The sequence below is a fragment of the Chiloscyllium plagiosum genome, chromosome 6 (genome assembly GCF_004010195.1).
Source record: "Chiloscyllium plagiosum isolate BGI_BamShark_2017 chromosome 6, ASM401019v2, whole genome shotgun sequence".
Taxonomy (NCBI): Eukaryota; Metazoa; Chordata; class Chondrichthyes; order Orectolobiformes; family Hemiscylliidae; genus Chiloscyllium; species Chiloscyllium plagiosum.
The window spans coordinates 102,581,628-102,605,044 of record NC_057715.1 but is presented as its reverse complement, the minus strand read 5'-3'; the positions used below and the strand labels follow the sequence as shown (position 1 = coordinate 102,605,044).

General features: G+C 42.7%; 1 protein-coding gene across 3 annotated transcripts in view; it reads left to right on the top strand.

The window, feature by feature from the left end:
* oca2 (oculocutaneous albinism II) overlaps window positions 1-23,417 on the top strand; it is a 526,553-nt gene that overhangs the window by 429,603 nt on the left and 73,533 nt on the right. For all 3 annotated transcript variants that reach the window (XM_043692287.1, XM_043692289.1, XM_043692288.1), the window contains exons 22-23: window positions 2,740-2,833; window positions 20,865-20,958. In XM_043692287.1, the coding sequence (XP_043548222.1) occupies window positions 2,740-2,833; window positions 20,865-20,958 (188 nt within the window). The remainder of the gene's footprint in view (window positions 1-2,739; window positions 2,834-20,864; window positions 20,959-23,417) is intronic.

The window sequence follows — 23,417 nt, the reverse complement described above, 5'->3', positions numbered from 1 at the left end:
AGTACACTGACTGCGGCCAATCAGCTCAGAGTCAATTCCTGAAGTGAGGAGATTCTGAATCCCTTGTTTATATATATATATTCTTTTAACAGTAGCAGGAACACACTGACTGTGGCCCAGTCAGCACAGAGTCAGTGCCCTAAACTGAGGAGACGCTAAATCTCCTATTTGTTTTTTTCTTACTTCCCCCACACTTCCACCTACCAGCGGTAGTGCTTATTTTTTCCCAGCACCCATGTGGTATGTGTGCAGGTGTAGGACACAGTGAAAGACACAAGGTGTATAAATCTTTATTCAATTCCCACCACCAGGAAGGAAGGAAACACCGGGGGGCAGTGACAAGCAGTGCCCTTCTCAGAGGGCAATGCTGTGTGATCAAATAGTGAAGGGGAGGACAGGGATTCAATTAAAATAGAGTGGAGGGGGAAATAAAACATTTGCCTGGTTTATATTGGTCAGCCACAGGGTGGCATGGTGGCTCAGTGGTTAGCACTGCTGCCTCACAGTGCCAGGATCCTAGGTTCGATTCTAGCCTTGGGTGACTGCCTGTGTGAAGTTTGCACATTCTCCCCGTGTCTGCGTGGGTTTCCTCCCACAGTCCAAAGATGTGCATGTCAGGTGAATTGTCCATACGAAATTGTCCATAGTGTTAGGTGCATTAGTCAGAGAGGGGGTGGGTTACTCTTCAGAGGGTCAGTGTGGACTTGTTGGGCTGAAGGGCCTGTTTCCACATTGTTGGGATCTAATTTAGCCAGAATTCCCTGATTGGCCCAGGTCAACAACCCCAATCAAGGATCTTATAGTCAATAAGATCCACCTGGTTCCAGTCACTGCATCCATATTGCTATCGGCCAGGCCAGGCAAGGATGGCAGCTTCGTTCCCACATAAGGGCATTAAAACAAAAAAACTCAGCAGTTCTGGCAGCACCTATGAAGAGAAATCAGAGTTAACGTTTCAGGTCCAGTGACCCTTCTTCAGGATTATGCAATAATTGGCAATGGTTACACATTCACCATTAGACCTTTTGTTTTAGATGTTTCATTGAATTCACATCCAACATCTGCCTTGGTGAAATTTGAGACTGTGTCCCTAGAACATTTGCTTGGGATTCTAGTCTAGCTATATTACCACCACACCACAACTTCCCCAAGAATTTGGAGGACTATCTGGAAGAACATAATTTGCAGGGTTATGGGGAGAAAGACAAAGGAGTTAGACCAGCTGAGTTGCTCTTGCAGGAAGATGGTGAGCTGCAAGACAATGCTGAGATTAGATTAGATTCCCTACAGTGTGGAAACAGGCCCTTCGGCGCAACAAGTCCATACCGACCCTCCGAAGGAAAACCCACCCAGACCCATTTCCCTCTGACTAATGCACCTAGCACTATGGGCAATTTGACATGGCCAATTCACCTGACCTGCACATCTTCGGACTGTGGGAGGAAACCGGAGCACCCGGAGGAAACCCACACAGACACGGGGAGAATATGCAAATTCCACTCACAGTCGCCCGAGCTGGAATCAAATCTGGGACCCTGGTGCTGTGAGGCAGCAGTGCTAACCACTGAGCTACTGTGCCACCCCTGCTGTGCTGTAACTATCCTAACTTACTTCGTGTGATAAAATTATAAATACATTTGTTAGAAAAAATATGATTTTGTTACATTTAGTGTGCAGCTAACCTCTTTTAACTACTTATTAACTTCTCATTACATCCTTGGACTAGTACATTATCTGTATTCACCTTCTTTCATGAATAAATTACCTTGCATCACTTGTTCAATTATGTCCTTTCAGTAATAAATACCTCCTTTCACTGTTACAATGACCTCCCTGAATGCTAACTAGTTCTCAATAAGGTTCAGCTTTTGTGCGTTATGTAAAAGTTCTTTTCGACAGAATTTGTAAAGTAATTGAGATAAATTAAGCCCCCAATTATTTCTCCATCTATTTGGTTTTGCAGCCCATCTCGTGAAGACCTGCGTGTGGTAGCTGATTCCACAGCCTATACAGAGATTAGATTAGATTAGATTCCCTACAGTGTGGGAACAGGCCCTTCGGCCCAATTAGTCCACACCGACTCTTCGAAGAGTAACCCACTCAGAACCCATTTCCCTCTGACTAATGCAGCTAGCACTATGGGCAATTTAGCATGGCCAATTCACCTGCCATGCACATCTTTGGACTGTGGGAGGAAACCGGAGTACCTGGAGGAAACACACGCAGAAAATGTGCAAACTCCACACAGACAGTCACTGGAGGCTCCTGACCCCAAAAATAGGATTGTGCTGGTGAATGGATTGAACTCTTTGTGTCGGGGCTGCAGCAGCAGTACCTTTCCTCAATTACAGAGGAAAATGCCTTCAGCCAAAACTCACTTTTATCTATACACATATACATCTGTGGAAAAGCCAATTTCAGAGACGCTGTTGCAATTATAAAGCAGACAATTGCACTTGACCACTGGAGGAAAACAAACCGAAAGTGACTTTTTTCAACGAAACTACGAATAAAGAAAGCACAAATTCTCAATAAATGCTCAAAAATTCTCAAAAGAATTACTAAACAGTTACTTTTCATGAGAAATTATTTCATTTAGAGTATTGGTACACGGGGATGTGATCTGCATTTGAAAAACAGACGCTGGCAAATCTTAGTTGCTGTTCATCATTAAAATAGATCGAATGCCACCCGATGAAAATAAAAAGACTTCTAATGTGTTGCCCTCTGTTCTAACAGATTCCCGTGCTGTTAAATTTGAGCCAGGACACAGATGTAAACCTGCCGGTGAAACCTTTGATTTTCGCACTGGCAATGGGAGCCTGCCTGGGAGGTGAGTGACGGGGCTGTATTACAGCAGGCTGAAGGGTGATCTGTTTCAGTAACAAGAGACAATGAAGTCGTTCCATCAAACTGTGCTGCGGATGAATTTGTGAAAATGCCGCCCGGTACACATAGATGTTTCTCTCCCTCCCAATCCTTCATCATAGTCAGCACATCTGACAGCTGGAGATGATGATTTCTACAAAGGAACCTCATCATCAATGAAATGCCTTTGAGAACATGAATTATGAGGCTTTTTTTTTCTCCCCTGGATGCTGGCTTTTTCTTTTTAGCTCTTTCCATGAAGCAGTGAATCTTTACAGGAAAAAAAAGTGAAGAGGAATGTAGTGTTGCTATCAGCATATCGTGTTTTTTAATATCTCACCAATTTATTGCTGCCTCCCCTGTAGGTGTCCAAAGGACACTGTCCTCATCTGAAACTGGATTTCAACTATCTCTTCATGGACAGGCAGATGACCATCCTCAATACTGGTTAACAGTGATGTGGTGGTTCTGTTACTGGACTAGTCATCCAGAGGTTTGGATTAATGATCTGTGGATCCAAGTTCAAGTTTCACTACGACAGTTTTAGAATTTAAATTAAATAAATCTAGAATTAAGAACCCATTATCAATAGTAGTCACCCCAAGTGACTGGATTGTAGTAAACAAAAACAAATTGCTTCACTTGTGTCCTTCAGGGAAGGAAATCTGCCATTGTCAGTGGGTCTGGCCTATATGTGACCCACAACAATGTGGTCGCTTCCTTCTGAAATAACTTCGCAAGCCAATCAATTAAATTCAGGATAAGGGGTTCTCCTCTCTCTTCTCCAGACCATTCAAAGCCAGCTTTGTATATATCTTGTTAATAATTTACACACAGCAGCAGCACACACTCTCACATTGCAGAATTCAACAAATCAATAGAATGAACCCTGAAAGAATTTTTCTGTCTCCAATTTGGAAGCTAATATCAACTATAATGTTTCTGCAGTCATAATTGAAATGAATGACCACAACAAAGACTGGGGACAAAATATGGTATATGGCCTGACTTTAATGGCTGTGCTATGGCATCAATGTAGATTTCACCAGTTTCTTCATTTATCTGTCCACCACCTCAGCTCCCAGCCTCATTCCTGATGAAGGGTTTATGCCCAAAATGCCGATTCACCTGTTCCTCGATGCTGCCTGACCTGCTGTGCTTTTCCAGCACCAAACTCTGAACTTTATGACTATGTGTCATGGAAAGTTCCATCATGGACATAATGAAAGCCAGTACCAATGGAAATAGATGAAAGCAATCAGATCAGCTTTGACAAAGGGTCAGTTAGACTCGAAACGACAGCTCTTTTCTCTCCTTACAGATGCAGCCAGACCTGCTGAGATTTTCCAGCATTTTCTCTTTTGGCCACTGGAATCAGAGATGATCACAGCACAGGAGGCAGCTAATTGGTCCGTTATACGTTTGTTGAAAAGAGGCCTCTTGTGTTGCAGTTGGTAGTGTCCCTACCTGTGAACCAGAGGCTTCAAGTTCAAGTCCCATCTGCCCCAGAGGTGTGTCACAAGGTTTCTACACAGGTTGATTAAATGTAACTACCTTTGTTAAAAGAGCTTTTTAACAGTCCTCATTTCTCTGGCCTACTGCCCCTAACTTTAAAAATATTGATTTTGCCAATGAGACATGCTGTGTGATTCACTGGTTCTAAATCTCTGGGCTGCCTGTAGGAAAGTCTATTTACACTGTGATGAAGTTTACCTTTGAACCACTAATTCGTGTAGGTCACTGCAATGTGAACAGCCTTTCAGGCATTACATTCAAGATCAAACAACTTGCTGCATGAGACAAAATTGATTTCATAGAAGATCATCAAACTATTTCTGCCCATCGTGTCTACCCTAGCTAAATAAACCAGCTTCCCAGTCGAATGCCACTCTCCAGCCCCTGGTCTGCAGCCCTATAGGTTACAGTGTTTCAGGTGCAGGCCCATAAAAAGTAGGAACAGAAGTTGGCCATTTGGCCATTTGAGGCTGCTTCACCATTCAATAGGATCATGCCTGACCCTCCAATTCGGCCCAGCAAGTCAGTACTGATCCTCCGAAGAGCAACCCACACTACTCCTGTAACCCTGCACTTCCCATGGCTAATCCACCTAACCTACACATCCCTGGATGCTATGGGCAATTTAGCATTGCCAATCCACCTAACCTGAACTGAGGGAGAAAACAGGGGGCACCCGGAGGAAACCCATGCACCTGTTCCTTGGATGCTCCCCCTGCTGTGCTTTTCCAGCATCACCTGCTCAACTCTGATCCCCAGCAGCCCTCACTTTCTCCACGGGGAGAAGCTGCCAACTCCACACAGCCAATCGCCCGAAGATGAAATTGAATCGGGTTCCTGGTTTTGTTGAGGCAGCCATAGTAACCACTGAGCCACTGTGCTGCTCCTCTGTGCTCTCTCTGGAGCGATTGTGTCCTTCCTGTAATTTGGCAATCAGAATTGCACACCAAACTATAGCCTAATTGGTATGTTATACTGTTCCTGCATTGCACCCCTATTTTTGTATTCAATAGCTTTCCCAGTGAAGAAGGCAAATGGAATGCTTTCTTTCACCACTTTATCTACCTGTCCAGCCACTTTCATGGATGTGCATTCCTAGGTCTCTTACTTCATCTAACCCACTCAATATACTTGTTTAATGTATATTGCCATACTTTGTTTGCCCTCCCCAAATGCATGCCCTCAAAGTTCTTTGGACTGAATTCCATTGCCACCTCTCTGCCTATTCAAACAAGCAATTGGTACCATTCTACAGTTGGCTACTATTCATTTGAAGGGCTTATGTCCGAAACGTTGACTCACCTTCTCCTCAGATGCTGCCTGACCTGCTGTGCTTTTTCCAGCATTACACTTTTTGACGAGCCATTCAATTCGCTGAAAACAACCAAATAATTCTTGTTTTGTCTGCAAGTTTCCCAATCATAGAACATAGAACAATACAGTGCAGAACAGGCCCTTTGGCCCTCGATGTTGCACCCACCTGTGAGCTATTCTCAGCTCGTCCCCCTACACTATCCCATCATCATCCATGTGCTTATCCAAGCTTTGTTTAAATCTCTCTAATGTGGCTGAGGTAACTACATTGGCAGGCAGGGCATTCCATGCCCTTCCCACTCTCTGAGTAAATAACCTGCCTCTATCTGTCTTAAATCCATTACCCCTCAATTTGTAGTTATGCCCCCTCATACAATCTGGCGTCATCACCCTAGGAAAAAGACTTTCACTGTCTATCATCCTTCATATGTTTAATTCAACGTCACATATGTACAACAAACAACAAGGGAAGCTTCATTAAGGCCTGTGGAACACCATTGGAAACCACTTTTCATTCGCAAAAATATCTGCGGACCATTACCCTATTTCCTGTCACTAAGCAACTCGCCACATTACCCTGTGTCCTAAGAGGCTTCAGTTTTGCTTACTGGTCTGCCAGGTGGAACCCTGTCAAAGGCCTTACTAAAATCTATATGTGTCCTCATTGGCTGGATAGTTGGTATGCAGGTGACCCCAATAGCATGGGATCAGTTCCTGCACTGGGTGAGGTTACCATGAAAGATTCTCCTCTTCAACCTCTCCCTCTGCCTGAGACTTGGCCACCCTCAAGTGAAACCACCATCAGTCATCTCTCTCTAATGACAGGTCAGCTCTATGGCCTGTCATGACTACAGTGACCTCACCTTTAGGGAGAGGTGATAGCCTAGTGGTATTACCGCTCGATTATTATCTCCACTAAAGCTTTAGGAATGCAGGTTCAAATCCCATCACAGCAGGTGAAGAGATTTCAATTCAATAAAAAAACTGGAATTAAGAATCACCGATGACCATGAAACCATTGTTGATTGTTGAAAACAAATCCATCTGGCTCACGAAACCCCTTCAGGGAAGGAAATCTAGTGGCCTCACTTGGTCTGGTCTACATGTGACTCTAGAGCCACAGCAATGGTGGTTGACTCTTAAATGCCCTCTGAAGCAGTCTAGCAAGTCACTCAGTTCAAAAACAACTAGGGACAGGCCATAAATGCTGACCAGAGAGTGACTCCCATGTCCCACGAGGGAATAAAAGAAAGGTAATGCATTTCACTCCTCAATCCTCATTGTTACTCCCCAAAAAGTTAAATTCTTAACTTTTTTTTTAAAACTGTGTTCATGGGATGTGGGCATCAGTGGCTAGCTCACCGTTTATCATCTATCTCTTATGCCGAGGAGTCAGTGAAGAGTCAGTCACATTGCCGTAGGAATGGAATCACAGAGCAGATGACAATGGCAGATTTCCTTTCCTAAAGGACATGAGTGAGCCAGATGGACTTTTACCATGATCGACAATGGTCACCACTATGGAGGCTTTTCATTTTAAATTTGATTATATTTATATTTCACCATGCACCACGGTGGGGTTCAAACCTTTTCTCCATGGTTAATACTGCTGCCTCACAGCACCAGGGACCTGGGTTCGATTCCAGCCTTGGCTGACTGTCTGTGTGGAATTTCTCCCCATGTCTGTTGTGGGTTCCTCCAGGTGTTCCAAAGTCATGAAGGTAGAAATTACACCCTGCAAGGAGAGAGAATTACAGCCAAGCTGTGACCAGTGGGATCAAAATTTAGATTAGATTAGCTTTGATTTAGATTTATTGTCACAGAGAGTGTGCACAAGATTAGTGGTATCAGAGGTTGGGGTGGGTGAGTGGGGTCAGGAAAGTAGAGTTGTGACCAAGCCAGAGGTTTGATATGTTCCCAACAGATTCGACATTGGGTTTTGAATTACTGTAAGTATAATTAAATGCATTCGCTATGTTAATCAGGTCTAATATCATCATTCATTATTTATGCTTAAACTTCCATGCAGATAGGTTTTTAGAATTTTTACTTAACAGGTAATGTCAGCAGTGTAATGTACAATTCATTAATGTTCTTATTGAATTATGACATCGGCTCAAAAGGCCAACTGATCTAAGTCCTACATTCCAATGACTGAAGGATTATAGGAACTGTACAAAGGGGGTCAATTTGCTATTTGTACAATGGGTGTCACTATTGAGTTTAATTCAACCCATTTTCCCCATTAACCACCCACTCCCACTTGCCTCTGCTGAGAGAATGGGAAGTTGAAACGATAAATGGAATTCCACTCCTTATGAAAGCTTATTTGGGTTTTAGTTTTGACGTGTTGGAGCACATGGCTCTTAGCATTGGATCTAAGGTCAGCTTCAACATGTTTCCAACAGACTTGACATTCATTTTCAAATCCAGTAAGGTATAATGAAATGCATTCGCCATGTTAATCAGGTCTAATATCATCATTCATTATTTATCCTCCAGCTTTCATACAGATAGGTTTTAGAATTTTTACTTAAAAGGCAATGTCAGCATTATACATACATAGGAGTTCAATTCTTTAATATTATTCCTTAATAATGTAACACTAGGTTGCATAATTTTGTTTTGTAAAATGATTTTATATGTTGAGAAATGTTGACACTTGGTGCTTCTTTGATGTTGTTGAGACATGCAAAATTCTGAAGGGGCTTGACAGGGGAGACACTGAGAGGTGATGCCCAGAGCAAATATGCATAACTTCATCGTAAGAATCACTCATTTAGGCAATGAGGACACATCTCTCTATTCACAGGGTGGTAGCTGTAGATCCCATTACCTCCTGAGACATTGTGCTCAATGTACCCAAAGATCTGCAGGTGAAAAAGCAGCCTGTTCAACTACATGAAGACTCACGGTACAAACAATCCTAGGTAGATGCAACACTTGCCGCTGCCAGACATCAAAGAGATACCTAAAAGATTAGATTAGATTCCCTACAGTGTGGAAACAGGCCCTTCAGCCCAACAAGACTACACCAACACTCTGAAGAGTAACCCACCCAGATCTACTTCTCTCTGACTAATGGACCTAGCACTGTGGGCAATCTTGCATGGCCAATTCACTTGGCCTGCACATCTTTGGACTGTGGGAGGAAACCAGAGCACCCGGAGGAAACCTACGCAGACACGGGGAGAATGTGCAAACTCCTAACAGACAATCCCCCAAGGCTGGAATCAAACCTGGGACCCTGGAGCTGTGAGGCTGTAGTGCTGACTACTGACCCACTGTGCCGCCCGTACATACATGATTTGAAGGTGCCAGTTTTGGAGGGGTGTACAAAGTTAAAAATCACACAGCACCAGATTATAGTCCAACAGGTTGATTTGGAAGCACTAGCTTTCGGAGCACTGCTCCTTCATCACATGGTTGTGACAATACCGGTGTTGTGTGATTTTTAACTTAGTACATGCACAGTAAAGGAAAAGATAAATGGACAAATTTGAGGAATATATTGCATCTCAGAAGAAGATTACTGATGAAAGATGTTTTTAAACCAGGCTTCAAGCTGAGGCAGGAAGTATTGATTAACATGTAATAGATTTGTAGAAAAATGCTTCCAGTCTTGTGAATCCCTATACACAACGTCATTAAAGATACAACTGTAGTCAGAGTAATAAATAGCCAGTTCTGAGACAAATGTAACTCTCCAGTAAATAGTTGGTACTTGCAGAGAAACAAAAGACAGTAAAGTAGCAATGGGAAAGAACCTAAAATTCTACTTCATTCAATCAACTCAAAAACTTCGAACTAGCTTGTCAATAATGGATCTTAGATAGTAGCGACTGTGCCAAATTGCACTGCATCAGTCAATGAGAAGAGTTAGTACAATAATTGGAAACAGAGGAAGGAATTAGATAGTTGAAAACAAGTTGCAATGGTATCTTTAATGGTGATTTAGTTAGTCAAATTGTCAAATGGTACAGAGGTTTTTCAAAACAAGTTGTTCATGGGATGGTGGCATCATTGGCTAGGCAAGCACATACTCCCTAACCCTAATTGCCCTCAGGAAGATGGTGGTGAATTACCTTCTTAAAGCACTAGTCCTTTAGGTGCAGGACATCCACAGTGCTGTTAGAGAAGGAGATCCAGGATTTTCACCTAGCGACAGTGAAGGAAGTCAGGATAGTGAGTGTCTTGCAGGTGGTAGTGTTACAAAGCATCAGCTGCCCATGCCCTTCTAGGCGAGAATGGCTGAGAGTTCGGAATGTGCAGTCATAAAGGAGTTTGAAAACAATCTGAAATAGACCCAGCATCTCTCTGCCCTCGTGGGCATGGTATATTCTGTAATGTAAATGAAACGGTGACAGTAATAGAGTGTGAGGTGAGCAAACTATTCTGGATTAGGTGCAATGCCACCAGCTTGACATTGGAAGCTGAGGGGTTATTTGATGAGGATGAAGCCTTTTCTGAATGCAACACACAAATATCTACCAACGGAGTGTAAATGTGCCCAATTAGAGAGAGAAGTGACAGTTGCAGTATTTGAAGGTTACAAATTCCGCCAATTTCTGTAGGCACACAGTAATGCGGTGGGGAGAGGTATGAAGGGATCACTGTATGAAATGCCACACAAAATGGTAGCGCATTGTGTTTAAATTGCATAAGTATAGATTGACAGTACAATACAAGGCAAGGGACAGTAAGGACCTGTTGATTCAAAGCTACATATTTAGAACTGACAGCACAAGATATCAAAGGTGATTGAGTGCCTGGCTGAGTGATATTCTGTCTCTTGATGTTGCAAGCAAGCTGCAGTCTGAGACAGACCAATCAGTACAAAAAGATGACTGATTGATAGAACTTCTGTTGACAAAGTACTGCAAAGCCACCAAAGATTCAAAAGTCTGAAGTTCAGCCTGGTACATCACCTCATGCAATGGCGTGTGGCTCAGTGGTTAGTAGAGTCATAGAGTCAGAGAGATGTACAGCATGGAAACAGACCCTTCAGTCCAACCCGTCCACGCCGACCAGATATCCCACTTTGTCTATTTATCCTATCCATGCCCCTCATAATTTTGTAAACCTCTATAAGGTCACCTCTCAGTCTCTGAAGCTCCAGGGAAAACAGCCCCAGCCTGTTCAGCCTCTCCCTGTAGCTCAGATCCTTCGACCCTGACAACATCCTTGTAAATCTTTTCTGAACCCTTTCAAGTTTCACAACATCTTTCCGATAGGAAGGAGACCAGTATTGCACCAATATTCCAACAGTGGCCTAACCAATGTCCTGTACAGCCGCAACATGACCTCCCAACTCCTGTACTCAATACTCTGACCAGTAAAGGAAAGCATACCAAACGCCTTCTTCATTATCCTATCTACCTGCGACTCCACTTTCAAGGAGCTATGAACCTGCACTCCAAGGTCTCTTTGTTCAGCAACACTCCCTAGGACCTTACCATTAAGTGTATAAGTCCTGCTAAGATTTGTTTTCCCTAAAATGCAGCACCTCGCATTTATCTGAATTAAACTCCATCTGCCACTTCTCAACCCATTGGCCTATCTGTTCAAGATCCTGTTGTAATCTGAGGTAACCCTCTTCGCAGTCCACTACACCTCCAATTTTGGTGTCATCTCCAAACTAACTATCTGTATCTCTAATGCTCACATCCAAATCAGTTATGTAAATGACAAAAAGTAGAGGGCCCAGCACCGATCCTTGTGGCATTCCATTGGTCACAGGCCTCCAGTCTGAAAAACAACCCTCCACCACCACCCTCTGTCTTCTACCTTTGAGCCAGTACTGTATCCAAATGGCTAGTTCTCCCTGTATTCCATGAGATCTAACCTTGCTAATCAATCTCCCAAGAGGAACCTCGTCGAACGCCTTACTGAAGTCCATATAGATTACATCTCCTGCTCTGCCCTCATCAATCTTCTTAGTTACTTCTTCAAAAAACTCAATCAAGTTTGTGAGACATGATTTCCCATGCACAAAGCCATGTTGACTATCCCTAATCAGTCCTTGACTTTCAAAATACATGTACATCCTGTCCCTTAAGGATTCCATCCAACAACTTGCCCACCACTGAGGTCAGGCTTACCGGTCGTTAGTTCCCTGGCTTGTCTTTACTGCCCTTCTTAAACAGTGGCACCATGTTTGCCAGCCTCCAGTCTTCTGCTGCCTCGCAGCACTAGGGGCACAGGTTCAATTCCAGCCTGAGGCGACTGACCGTGTGGAGTTAGCATATTCTCCCTGTGTCTGCGTGGTTATATTCCGGGTGCTCTGGTTTCCTCCCATGGACCAAAGATATGTAAGTTAAGTGTCTTGGCCATGCTAAATTTCCCATAGTGCGTAGGCTACGTGGATTAGTCAAAAGGCAGGATTAGAGGGATATGGTGGTGGGTCTGGGTGTGATGCTGTTCAGAGCATTGATGTGGACTTGATGGGCCGAATGGCTTCTGCACTGTAGGGATCCTAAGAGGAAATAACGAGTAGAACAAGCTAATGGAAACACAATGCACTTTAGCAGAACCCATCTGTTTCATTTGTGTCCTTTACGAAGGAAATCTGCCACCCTTATCGAATCTGGCCAATGTATGATTTACAAAATATACGGATGTGGATAGTCGTAACTGCACTCTGAAATGGCCTAGGAAACCACTCAATTCAAGGGTAGTTGGGGTGGATAATATATTGTCCTTGCTAGTGTTGCTGACAGCCTGTGAAAGAATAAATTTGAAAATTCCATGGCAAAAATTGAGAATTCTTTTGCTTTAAAAAAATTCTAATGAGTTTCTTTGATATCAAGAGTTTAAAAGTAACTGTGTGTTAAAGCACATCAGCCAAAGGCTCAGGTCAGAACATTTCTCTTGAAAAGCTTTGGGATTTTCAATTTCCAATTTGGGTTTGATCTATTTTTTGCCATGTAGCATTTAGAACATAGAACATAGAAAATTACAGCACAGAAAAGGCCCTTTGGCCCTCGATGTTGTGCCAAGATTTAATCCTAATGTAAAATATAGTAACTTAACCTACGCATTCCAACACACTGCTATCCATGTGCATGTCCAGCAGTCGCCTAAATGTCCCCACTGACTCTGCTTCCACCACCACAGCTGGCAACGCATTCCATGCATTCACAACTCTCTGCGTAAAGAACCTACCTCTGACATCTCCTTTATACCTTCCTCCTAATATCTTCAGACTGTGACTTCTTGTACCAGTCAATCCTGCCCTGGGGAAAAGTCTCTGGCTATTGACCCTATCTATTCCTCTCATTATTTTGTACACCTCGATCAGGTCTCCTCTCTTCCTCCTTCTCTCCAATATACCTTATCCCAAATGAAGTCAATTCACATCATGTGAACTCACTTTGCAAATATAGAGTTCAGAAATTGTAGCAGAGTTTATGGAGTCAAGGACACCCAGCCATTAAAATGCCCAACAACCAAGTTGACATTTAACTTGCAAAAGAAACAAAATAATTGAAAAACGAGTTCAAGGTAACATTTTGGTCTTTGATTATCATAATGGACTCAAAAGTGGCATTATAGTCATAGAGTCATAGAGATGTACAGCATGGAAACAGACCCTTCGTTCCAACCCGTCCATGCCGACCAGATATCCTAACCCAATCTAGTCCCACCTGCCAGCACCCGGCCCATATCCCTCCAAACCCTTCCTATTCATATACCCATCCAAATGCCTCTTAAATGTTGCAATTGTACCAGCCTCCACCACATCCTCTGGCAGCTCATTCCATACACGTATAACCCTCTGCGTGTAAACGTTGCCCCTTAGGTCTCTTTTATATCTTTCCCCTCTCACCCTAAACCTATGCCCTCTAGTTCTGGACTCCCCGACCCCAGTGAAAAGACTTTGTCTATTTATCCTTTCCATGCCCCTCATAATTTTGTAAACCTCTATAAGGTCACCCCTCAGTCTCTGATGCTCCAGGGAAAACAGCCCCAGCCTGTTCAGCCTCTCCCTGTAGCTCAGATCCTCCAGCCCTGGCAACATAATTGCCTCTCAACTTTTGATAGACCCACACCATCCTAACTTGGAACTGTGTCATTGTTTCTTCACTGTTACTGGGTCAAAATCCTGGGACTCTTTCCGTAACAGTACTATGGGTGTTTCCACACCCCAAGAGCTGCAGCTGTTGAAAAGGTTAGCTCATCATCACCTCCTCAAGGGCAATCAGAATTGTTAATAAATGCCAGCCTAACCAGCGATGCCTACACCTTATCAATAAATATAATTAAATGTTTGTAAATATACAGCTACCAGGAATATAGAGAAAGTTCATGTTTCCAAGCTACAGCAATCACTAGGATGTGTGCCCCATCAACTCTTTAGGATGGATAAAGAAGTCATTCAGTGAGCGGCTGAGTTATATAGACTAGGAAAGTCTAGAGTTGGATTATCAGTCTATACTGAACTATCTAGGAGGATAGTACCAGTGCTTCCAATGGCCCTCTGTAACTCCCAGTATTTATCGAAGGTAGGGAGTGATTCATCCTGTGGTAAAACCATCTACTGATGCACAATTTTATATCTTGCACATTTTTAAGACATCACTCATAGGGCATGAGTGTCACTAGCTGGGCTCGTATTTAATATCCATCCCTAATTACCCTTGAGGAAGTGGGTTGCCTTAACTACTGCAGTCGATGTATCATAAGTAGACCCACTGTGCAAATAGGGAGGCAATGCCTGAATTGCCCAGGGCTACTGAAGGAACAGCGATATATTTCCAAGTAAGGATGGTGAATGGCTCAGAGGAGGACTTATAGGTGGTAGATTATTTTTAAAATTCATTCATGGGACATGGATGTCACTGGCCAGACCAATATTTATTGGAAATCCCTAATTGCCCAGAGGCCATTTGACAATCAACCATATTGCAATGGGTCTGAAGTCACACAGTGGGCAGACCAGGTAAAGACAGCAGATTTCCTTCCTTAAAGGTCATTAGTGAACCAGATGGGTTTTTTCTCCAACAAACAATAACAGTTTTGTAGTTATCATCAGACTCAAAATCCCAAACTTTTAATCAAATTCACCATCTGCCATAACAGGCTTTGAACCCAGCTCCCCAGGACATTGCCTGGACCTCCCAGACTAAGAGTCTGGTGGTAATACCACTAAACTATCAGCTCCTCTTATCTGTAGTTGCTACCTCTGACCTTCTAGATAGTAGTGGGTTTGAAAGAAATAAATGCCTTCAGGACAGAAAGGAAGAACATTGGTGGGAAAGATGCATCGCATTTTGAGAAATGTGGCACGATGGCTCAGTGGTTAGCACTGCTGCTTCACAGTGCCAGCGTCCCAGGTTCAATTCCAGCCTTGGGTGGCTGTCTGTGTGGAGTTTGCACATTCTCCCCGTGTCTGTGTGGGTTTGCTCTGGTTTCCTCCCACATTCCAAAGATGTGCAGGTCAGGTGAGTTGGCTATGCTAAATTGCCCATAGTGTTAGGTGCATTAGTCAGAAGGAAATGGGTCTGGCTGGGTTACTCATCAGAGGGTTGGTGCGGACTTGTTGGGCTGAAGGGCCTGTTTCCATACTGTAGGGAATTGAATCTAATCTAAATCCCTTGCTGCACACCAGTGAAATATTGACCTATTCAAAAATTATTCCTTAAAGATTTGAAGGCTTTTGGAGCAAGGGGAACTTTTGTCTGTGTTCTTGAGGCAGTATGAGATTTTTAATTAGATATTTTCTGTCCTAAAACAAGGATGAGATATGCAGGCTGGCTGAAAATTGGCACCATGAATGGAGAAAACAAGAAACTCGTGACAACATCAAGGCCTAATCACCTGAATTCTGTCAGCTTCTATTGATTGGAGGCCTGATGCTATCAGTGCTGATTGTTTTTCTTCCTCCCCCCCCCCAGTAACACAGGGATCAAGTGCATCAGACTGATACCTGCTGCAGCAGACACACGTTGATTGAGTCTACTTGAGGAAGCAGGTACACAGTCTTCCAGGAGATGCAGGCTGTGCTGCATGAACAGGAACATGCCTCTCTTGAAAACAACAGTTAATCAGTGTTTGGAAAATGAGAGCCCAGTCAACAAGCAGTGAGGAATCTGTTGTTAATTGGACAGGGTAACAGGAAATCACAATTGAAGCACCATTTTATGACCATCAGTGAGAAACACACAAACTTGGAGGTGAAGCTGAAATTGAAATGTGCTGAATGTGTGATTGAGTGCCCATTTTAAAATTGAAATGGTGCTCTTGGTGGAAATCACTGTAAATGACATTACTGTATGAATAAGAAATAGCTACTTGTATCAACTTGCTCTTCCTCTCTATTTTAATAGAGGCATTACTTAACATAAGCAGGTTAACTGCCCTGGTAAAATAACAGGGAGAGGAATTTGCTGTAAATCCAATATAGATTCATACAGTAACGTTAGTGAATTTAAACTCCAATCTAGAGTAAGCATGTTAATTGACAGCTCTCAAAACATATTGGCATTTTATCAACATTGTGCCAGGGGTGATTTAGCAATCCATTCCCTTCACTGAATTATCAGCATCTTTTCCATATTCAAGGCTGCCATTTCACTGCAGTACTGTGAAAGTGTTACACCAGTTGGGGTACTGTCTTGTGGAATAAATGCTCATTAATTGAGGCATAAGAAGAGTTGCGTATCTTTGTACACCAGTGGGTGAAAGTAAGCACACAGGTGCAGCAGGTAGTGATGAAGACAAATGGTATGTTGGGCTTCATAGCAAGAGGATGTGAATACAGGACTGCAATTGTACCGGGCCTTGGTGAGACTACACCTGGAATACTGTGTGCAGTCCTAAACTGTGGAAGGACGTTCTGGCTAAGGAGGGAGTGCAGAAAAGATTTACCAGACTGATTCCTGTGATGGCAATGATAAAGAAATTTACAATCATAGAATCCCTACATTGTAGAAGCAGGCCATTCAATCCACACCAACCCTGTGAAGAACATCCCACCCCAATCCTAATGGCCAACCCTGGACACTACATTTAGCATGGCCAATCCACCTAATCTTTGGACTGTAGGAGGAATCCCACACAGACATGAGGAGAACGTGCAAACTCCACACAGACAGTCACCCAAGGGTGGAATCAAACCCAGGTCCCTGGTGCTGTGAGGCAGCAGAGCTAACCACTGAGCTACCTTAGATTAGTTGGGACCATATCCATTGGAATTCTGAAGAATGAATGAGGAACTCATCAAAACCAAGAAAATTCTAGCAGGGTGAGGGAGGCTAAGATCAGGAGAGGTGTTCCCAGTAACAGGGAGACCAGAACTAGGTGTCAAAGCCTCAGGATATGTAGTAGGCCATTTCGGACTGAAATGAGAAATTTCTTCACCAGGGAGGGATGAACTTGTGAAATTCTCTGACATAGAAAGTGGTTGAAGCTGAAATAATGAGTGTTTTTAAGGAGTTCAATATAGTTCTGAGAGCTAAAGTGATCAACCAGAAACAGGGAATAACTGGTGGTTAGCCTTGACCGTGTTGAATAGCTGCCTCCTGCTCCTATTTGCTATTCTATATTTTTAATTGAGGCCCTGTTCACTCACTCAGTTTGATAAACAAAGTGCTGCAGCACCAGCTGCAGAAAAATGTGGGAGGTTTGTGTCACGGCCAACGCCCATCCTTCCACTCACCAAAACCAGTTTCTGGTTAGACTTTGATGTGGCTCTAATCCCATATTCACATGGGCCTATTGTTTTAAAATCCTGGCATGAGACCCTTTTTAAAGTGTTCAGGGAAAATTAAGGGGTTAGGAACATTACTAACCCTTTTTTGAGGAACATACCTCCCACTGAAGACTGCCACAGAGAATCTAACCTTCGGTTAAAGCATATTACTTTTGTTCTGGGTGTTGAGATACCAACGCTATCTCTTGTTTTTTTTTCCAAGATTTCCAATTTAGCAAAATTTAACAATATATCTGGCATGTAGCAAACCTACAGGCATGAGTTGGCATTATTGAAACACCTAGAATGACAGGGTATAGTTTTATGATAAGCTGTAACAGATTTAAAACAGAAATGGGAAGAAATGTGGAATTCACCGCACCCAGAGTCCGATGGATGCTGGGTGATTAAGTGAATTTAAGGTGGAAGTAGCTTTTTAATTAGAAATGGGCTGAAAGGTTATGAAAAGTGGGCAGGAAAATGTTGTTGAGATAAACCATGATCATATCAAATGGCGAAGCAGCCTCAAGGGGCTGAATTATCTACTCCTTTCCCTTGTTCTTATGTTCATCCTCTTTTGCACCCATATGTTTTATGTTCTCAGGACATCCTAACTGGATTGGGTTGGGATATCTGGTCGGCATGGACAGATTGGACCGAAGGGTCTATTTCCGTGCTGTACATCTCTATGACTCTATGATAAAACTCTTTGCAGACAAGTAAATTCTTTTGAAAGTTAGACAGTACTCCAACACTCTGAAATTCAGCAACCAATTCAGGTTCTCACCAAATACACTGAATTATTAATTCATCTGCATTTGTTGATGTGAATTTTGTTGAGGACAGCAGAAATTTACTTCTACCAAAAAAAGCGCATACAGGGTCATGGTTTGATGTAAATTCTAATGAGAGCAGAATTCTAATTCAATCCTTTCCCAAACCAGGAGGAACTGGTAGTTCACAAACACAAAGACAGATAACAGAGTAAGACAGAATAGATTGACCAAAGTAAAATCCATATAAAGGAAAGGTAGGGAGAGTAGAAAATCCATGGTTTGGTGTAAAAGGATGACCTTGGGCTAAATTCAATAGTATTGAAGTTTCTGATTTAAAGAGATACACACCAAAGTTGTTTTTTGCCCCAGGAGAGACAGCTGTGGAGATGAATGTTTCTGCTTGCTGCACATAGCCTCAATATTGTTGGCAGGGCCTGAACTTAGACGTTTTCTGGGGAGGGAGAGAGAGTCAAAAGGGACCTCACTTTGCTCCTCAGTGCCTGAACCAGTTCTGTAGCAGGCAAGTGCTTCAAAACTCAAAGGACTTTTGCTTGGTATGTGATTTCTAGCTCTAACTGCCAGTAATTCAAGCATAATTGTATGTTCCAAGTAGAACTTAATAAATTTGTCTGGAGATAGATTAGATTAGATTCCCTACAGTGTGGAAACAGGTCCTTTGACCCAACTAGTCCACACCGAAGAGTAACCCACCCAGGCCCATTCCCCTAGCCTATATTTACTCCAACCAACACTATGGGCAATTTGGCATGGTCAATTCACCTGACCTGCACATTTTTGGAGTGTGGGAGGAAACCAGAGCACCCGGAAGAAACCCATGCAGACATGGGGAGAATGTGCAAACTCCACACAGACAGTCACCCGAGGCGGGAATCGAACCCGGGTCCCTGGTTTTGTGAGGCAGCAGTGCGAACCACTGAGCCACCATGCCTCCCCCAGAACCAGTTCTGTAGCAGGCAAGAGCAAACATTTAAGAGCTATCTTAAATCATGCGTTCTCATTGTTCAAGCAGTTAAATTTTCAATGGTCTGTTGGTTAAAATGTATTCATGGGTTGTGGGCATTGCTGGCTGAGCCAGCCTTTATTGCCCATTCCTAATTACACAAAGGGCAGTTAAGTGTCATCCACATCACGGCTGGTCTGGAGGTCACATGTAGGCCATTACCTTCCCTAAAGGACATGAGTGAATCAGATTTTTTTCCCGAGCTCTTACAAGACCTCCTTTATACACAGTTCTTAGGTATTCTAAAATTCCATTACTATGGTGTTACATTCTTTTTCCCCTCAAGATTAGAGTGGTGCTGGAAAAGCACAGCCAGTCAGGCAGCATCCGAGGAGCAGGAAAATTGATGTTTTGGGCAGGAGCCCTTCATCAGGAGTTCCTGAAGTAAATTCTAATGAGAGCAGAATTCTAAATTCAATCCTTCCTCAAACTAGGAGGAACTTGTAGTTCACAAACACAAAGACAGATAACAGAGTAATCTGCTCCTCGGATGCTGCCTGACCTGCTGTGCCTTTCCAGCACCACTCTAATCTCCAGCATCTGCAGTCCTCACTTTCGCCTATTGTTTTTCCCCCAACAATCGCAACTGGCTTCACAATCATTGTTAGACTCTTAATTCCAGATTTGTATTCAATTCAAATTCCACCAATCTGCCGAGGGGGGGGTTTGAACCTGGGTTTCTGGGTGAGTAGCCCAGTGATAATGCCATTAGGCCATCACCTCCCCTTTAGCTTTCGATTTTTAAACACTGTAGGTGATTAAGTGTGTGTGTAAGCGTATTATATTTGATAAGTTTCTGCAGATATTCCTTCTCCTCCCCAACAAGGTTGGAATGTAGCACATACACACCCTTAGGACATCTTAAAACACTTTGCAGACAAACAAATCCTTTTGAAAGTTAGGCAGTACTTCAACACTCTGAAATTCAGCAACGAATTCAGGTTCTCATCAAATACACTGAATTATTAATTCATCTGCATTTGTTGATGTGAATTGGTCATGTTGCTGTAGGGTAAAACAACTTTATGCTGTTAAAAAATAATCTGCCTTCTTGAATGTCCAATTACCAGCCAATGAATTAAAAAATCAATATTTGTTACAAACTCAACTTTACTACACAGTGGACTTTTAAATCACAGCATTCCCAGTCAGAAGGAAGAATGTTACCAATTACCAGGTTATAGTCCAACAGGTTTATTTGGAAGCACTAGCTTTCGGAGCGCTGCTCCTTCATCAGATGGTTGTGGAGTGTACCACAACTACCTGATGAGGGAGCAGCACTCTGAAAGCTAGTGCTTTCAAATAAACCTGTTGGACTATAACCTCATGTTGTGTGATTTTTATCTTTGTACACCCCAGTCCAACACCAGCATCTCCAAATCATGACTGATTATCAGAACCACTTTGCAAGAGATTGGGGAATTATAATGGATACTTCTCCTTACCACCTTTTAGTTTTGTGCTTGAATATATATACATTTTGCCATATCCATCCAAGCCTTCATTTACAAAGCTTGCATCTCTCACATGAAGTACAAATTGCATTTATTTTTAAATCTACCTTACATTGTCTATGTATTTAGGTTCCTGTGTTAATCTTGGGTTTGGCCCTCTCATGATCATTGATGTTGATATCATTTTATTCTGACCTTTGTGTAATTACCTTTCCCCATTTCAGGCAACGGGACATTGATTGGTGCTTCTACCAACGTGGTATGTGCAGGAATAGCAGAACAACATGGCTATGGCTTCTCCTTCATGGCCTTTTTCAGGTAAAATGGCTTGAAAACTTTGTCTAAATGCAAGAAGACACTAAATACACTCGCAGAACGGACATATGTTTTGCGAACGAATTACAATTTAGATACATTTTAGTGGTAAGAGCATTAATGGCACCAAAAATGAGTCTAAGTAGAATAGAGAAGCATAGTATTGCGGGATTGTGTTCAAATAACAACTGGAATCAGTGAGTGGCGTAAAATAGCCTCTTTTATTTAGCAATCACAGCACAAGTTCAAGACGGCAATAGAATCCTGAAATACAGCTCTTACAAGAGCCCCTTTATACATGGTTCTTGCGTATATTAAAATTCCATTACTACGGTGTTACATTCTTTTATCTATAGTACACAAAGGTTTGACAGGCTTCTGTACTGGGAGACAGGAGATGGGTTAAAATGTGCTCAATGTTGGCTGCTACTTCTGATGGGATGTCTGTCCGGTCTGCTTGGATAATTAGGAGGTGTTAGTTCTTTTGTCTTTTAAATTAGAAAATATTAGTCAAAGTGCTAGGACCCTATGCTCTAAATAAGTTAGAAATTGTACATCTACTTAATAAGAGAATAAAGGATATTAAACTGATTACTGCAGCTGGGTTATGAGATTTATTTACTATTTGCCAGTGTGAGTTTTATTTAACAGGTACTTTCTAATTGGAGAATCTATTCAGGTCCAGGAGATGGTTGGTAAGGGCTGATTAATATTATACCGTTTTGTGGAGACTTGATGGGGGTGGTATTGTTCTGTATGCTGCACTTATTCAGAGGTAAACACTGCTCGGAGCAAGGGCTGATAAGGTGTGAAAATGCAGTCATGAGTTTGAAAGGGTTGTTTTTAAATTTGGATATTAAAATATACTACAGAACTGGGGTTTTATGAATGAATGAATGAAACTGTTATAGTAAATAATGGGTTAGTAAAGGGTTATGAATGAATAAATGAATGAATAGGAACCTGGTGTTAATGAATATAGCAAGCTGGAGAGTGAGTTAATAAAGATATAACATAATATCTCACAGGATCCAAAGATACCTATTAATAAATCAATATATCCAGCAGCGGAGGCTAATAAGTCCATGAATGGAAAATGTAAACTCAGCTTTAGGCTCCAATTCCAGAAGGATAAAATTAAAAAATAAGGATGTTATGTTAAACCTGTGTTGTACCTTAGTTGAGATTAGAGTGGTGCTGGAAAAGCACAGCAGGTCAAGCAGCATCCAAGGAGCAAGAAAATCGATATTTCGGGCAAAAGCCCTTCATCCATTCCTGAAGAAGGGTTTTTGCCTGAAATGTCAATTTTCCTGCTCCTTGGATGCTGCCTGACCTGCTGTGCTTTTCCAGCACCATCCTAAGCTCCAACATCTGCAGGACCACTTCTGCCCAGTTGAACTTTAGTTGGACAATACTGGAGAGCTGTGAACAGTTCTGGCCTTCATTTTAGAAAGGGATGTAGTGGCATTGGCAAAAGCTCAAAGAAAATTCCCAAGGATGGTGCAAGATGCTTCAACTTATGGATCAAAGGAAGACACCAGAAGAAGAAGGCAGTCATTAATGAGTCAAGTAGGGAATTCAAGAGAAATATCTTATTTCAAAGTATGGCTATGTCAAGGATCTCCCAATCACAAGAACTACATCAGGTAAATAACATCAATACATTGAAGGGGAAGTTAGGTGAAGACAATAGAGAGCAAGAAATGGAAGTATCTGCTAATGGGGTTAGTTGGAAAGAAATGGGATGAGACTTATCTGGGGTAGAGACTGGTCAGCTGACTAATTGGTTTCTCTGTTGTAGGATCACATACGATAAATAAACATCGTGAGACCATAAGAGCTGAAATTAGGCCATTCAGCCCATTGAGTCTGCTTCACCATTTGAGCATGGCTGATAGGTTTTTCAACCCCATTCTCCTGCTTTCTCCCCATGACCTTTGATCCCCTTGGCAATCAAGAACCTATCTACCTCTGTTGTAAATATACTCAATTAATTGACCTCCACAGCCCTCTGTGGCAATGAATTCCACAGATTCCCCATTCTCTGGCTAAAGAAGTTTCTCCTTATCTCCATTCTAAAGGCTCTTCCCTTTACTCTAAGGCTGTGCCCTCGGATTCTCATCTCTCCTGCCAATGGAAACTTCTTCCCAACATTCCCTCTGTCCAGGCCATTCAGTATTCTGTAAGTTTCAATCAGATCACCCACATCCTTGTGAGCGGCACGGTGGCACAGTGGTTAGCACTGCTGCCTCACAGCGCCAGAGACCCGGGTTCAATTCCCGCCTCAGGCAACTGACTGTGTGGAGTTTGCACATTCTCCCCGTGTCTGCGTGGGTTTCCTCCAGGTGCTCCGGTTTCCTCCCACAGTCCAAAGATGTGCAGGGCCAGGTGAATTGGCCATGCTAAATTGCCCGTAGTGTTAGGCGAGGGGTAAATGTAGGGGTATGGGTGGGTTGCGCTTC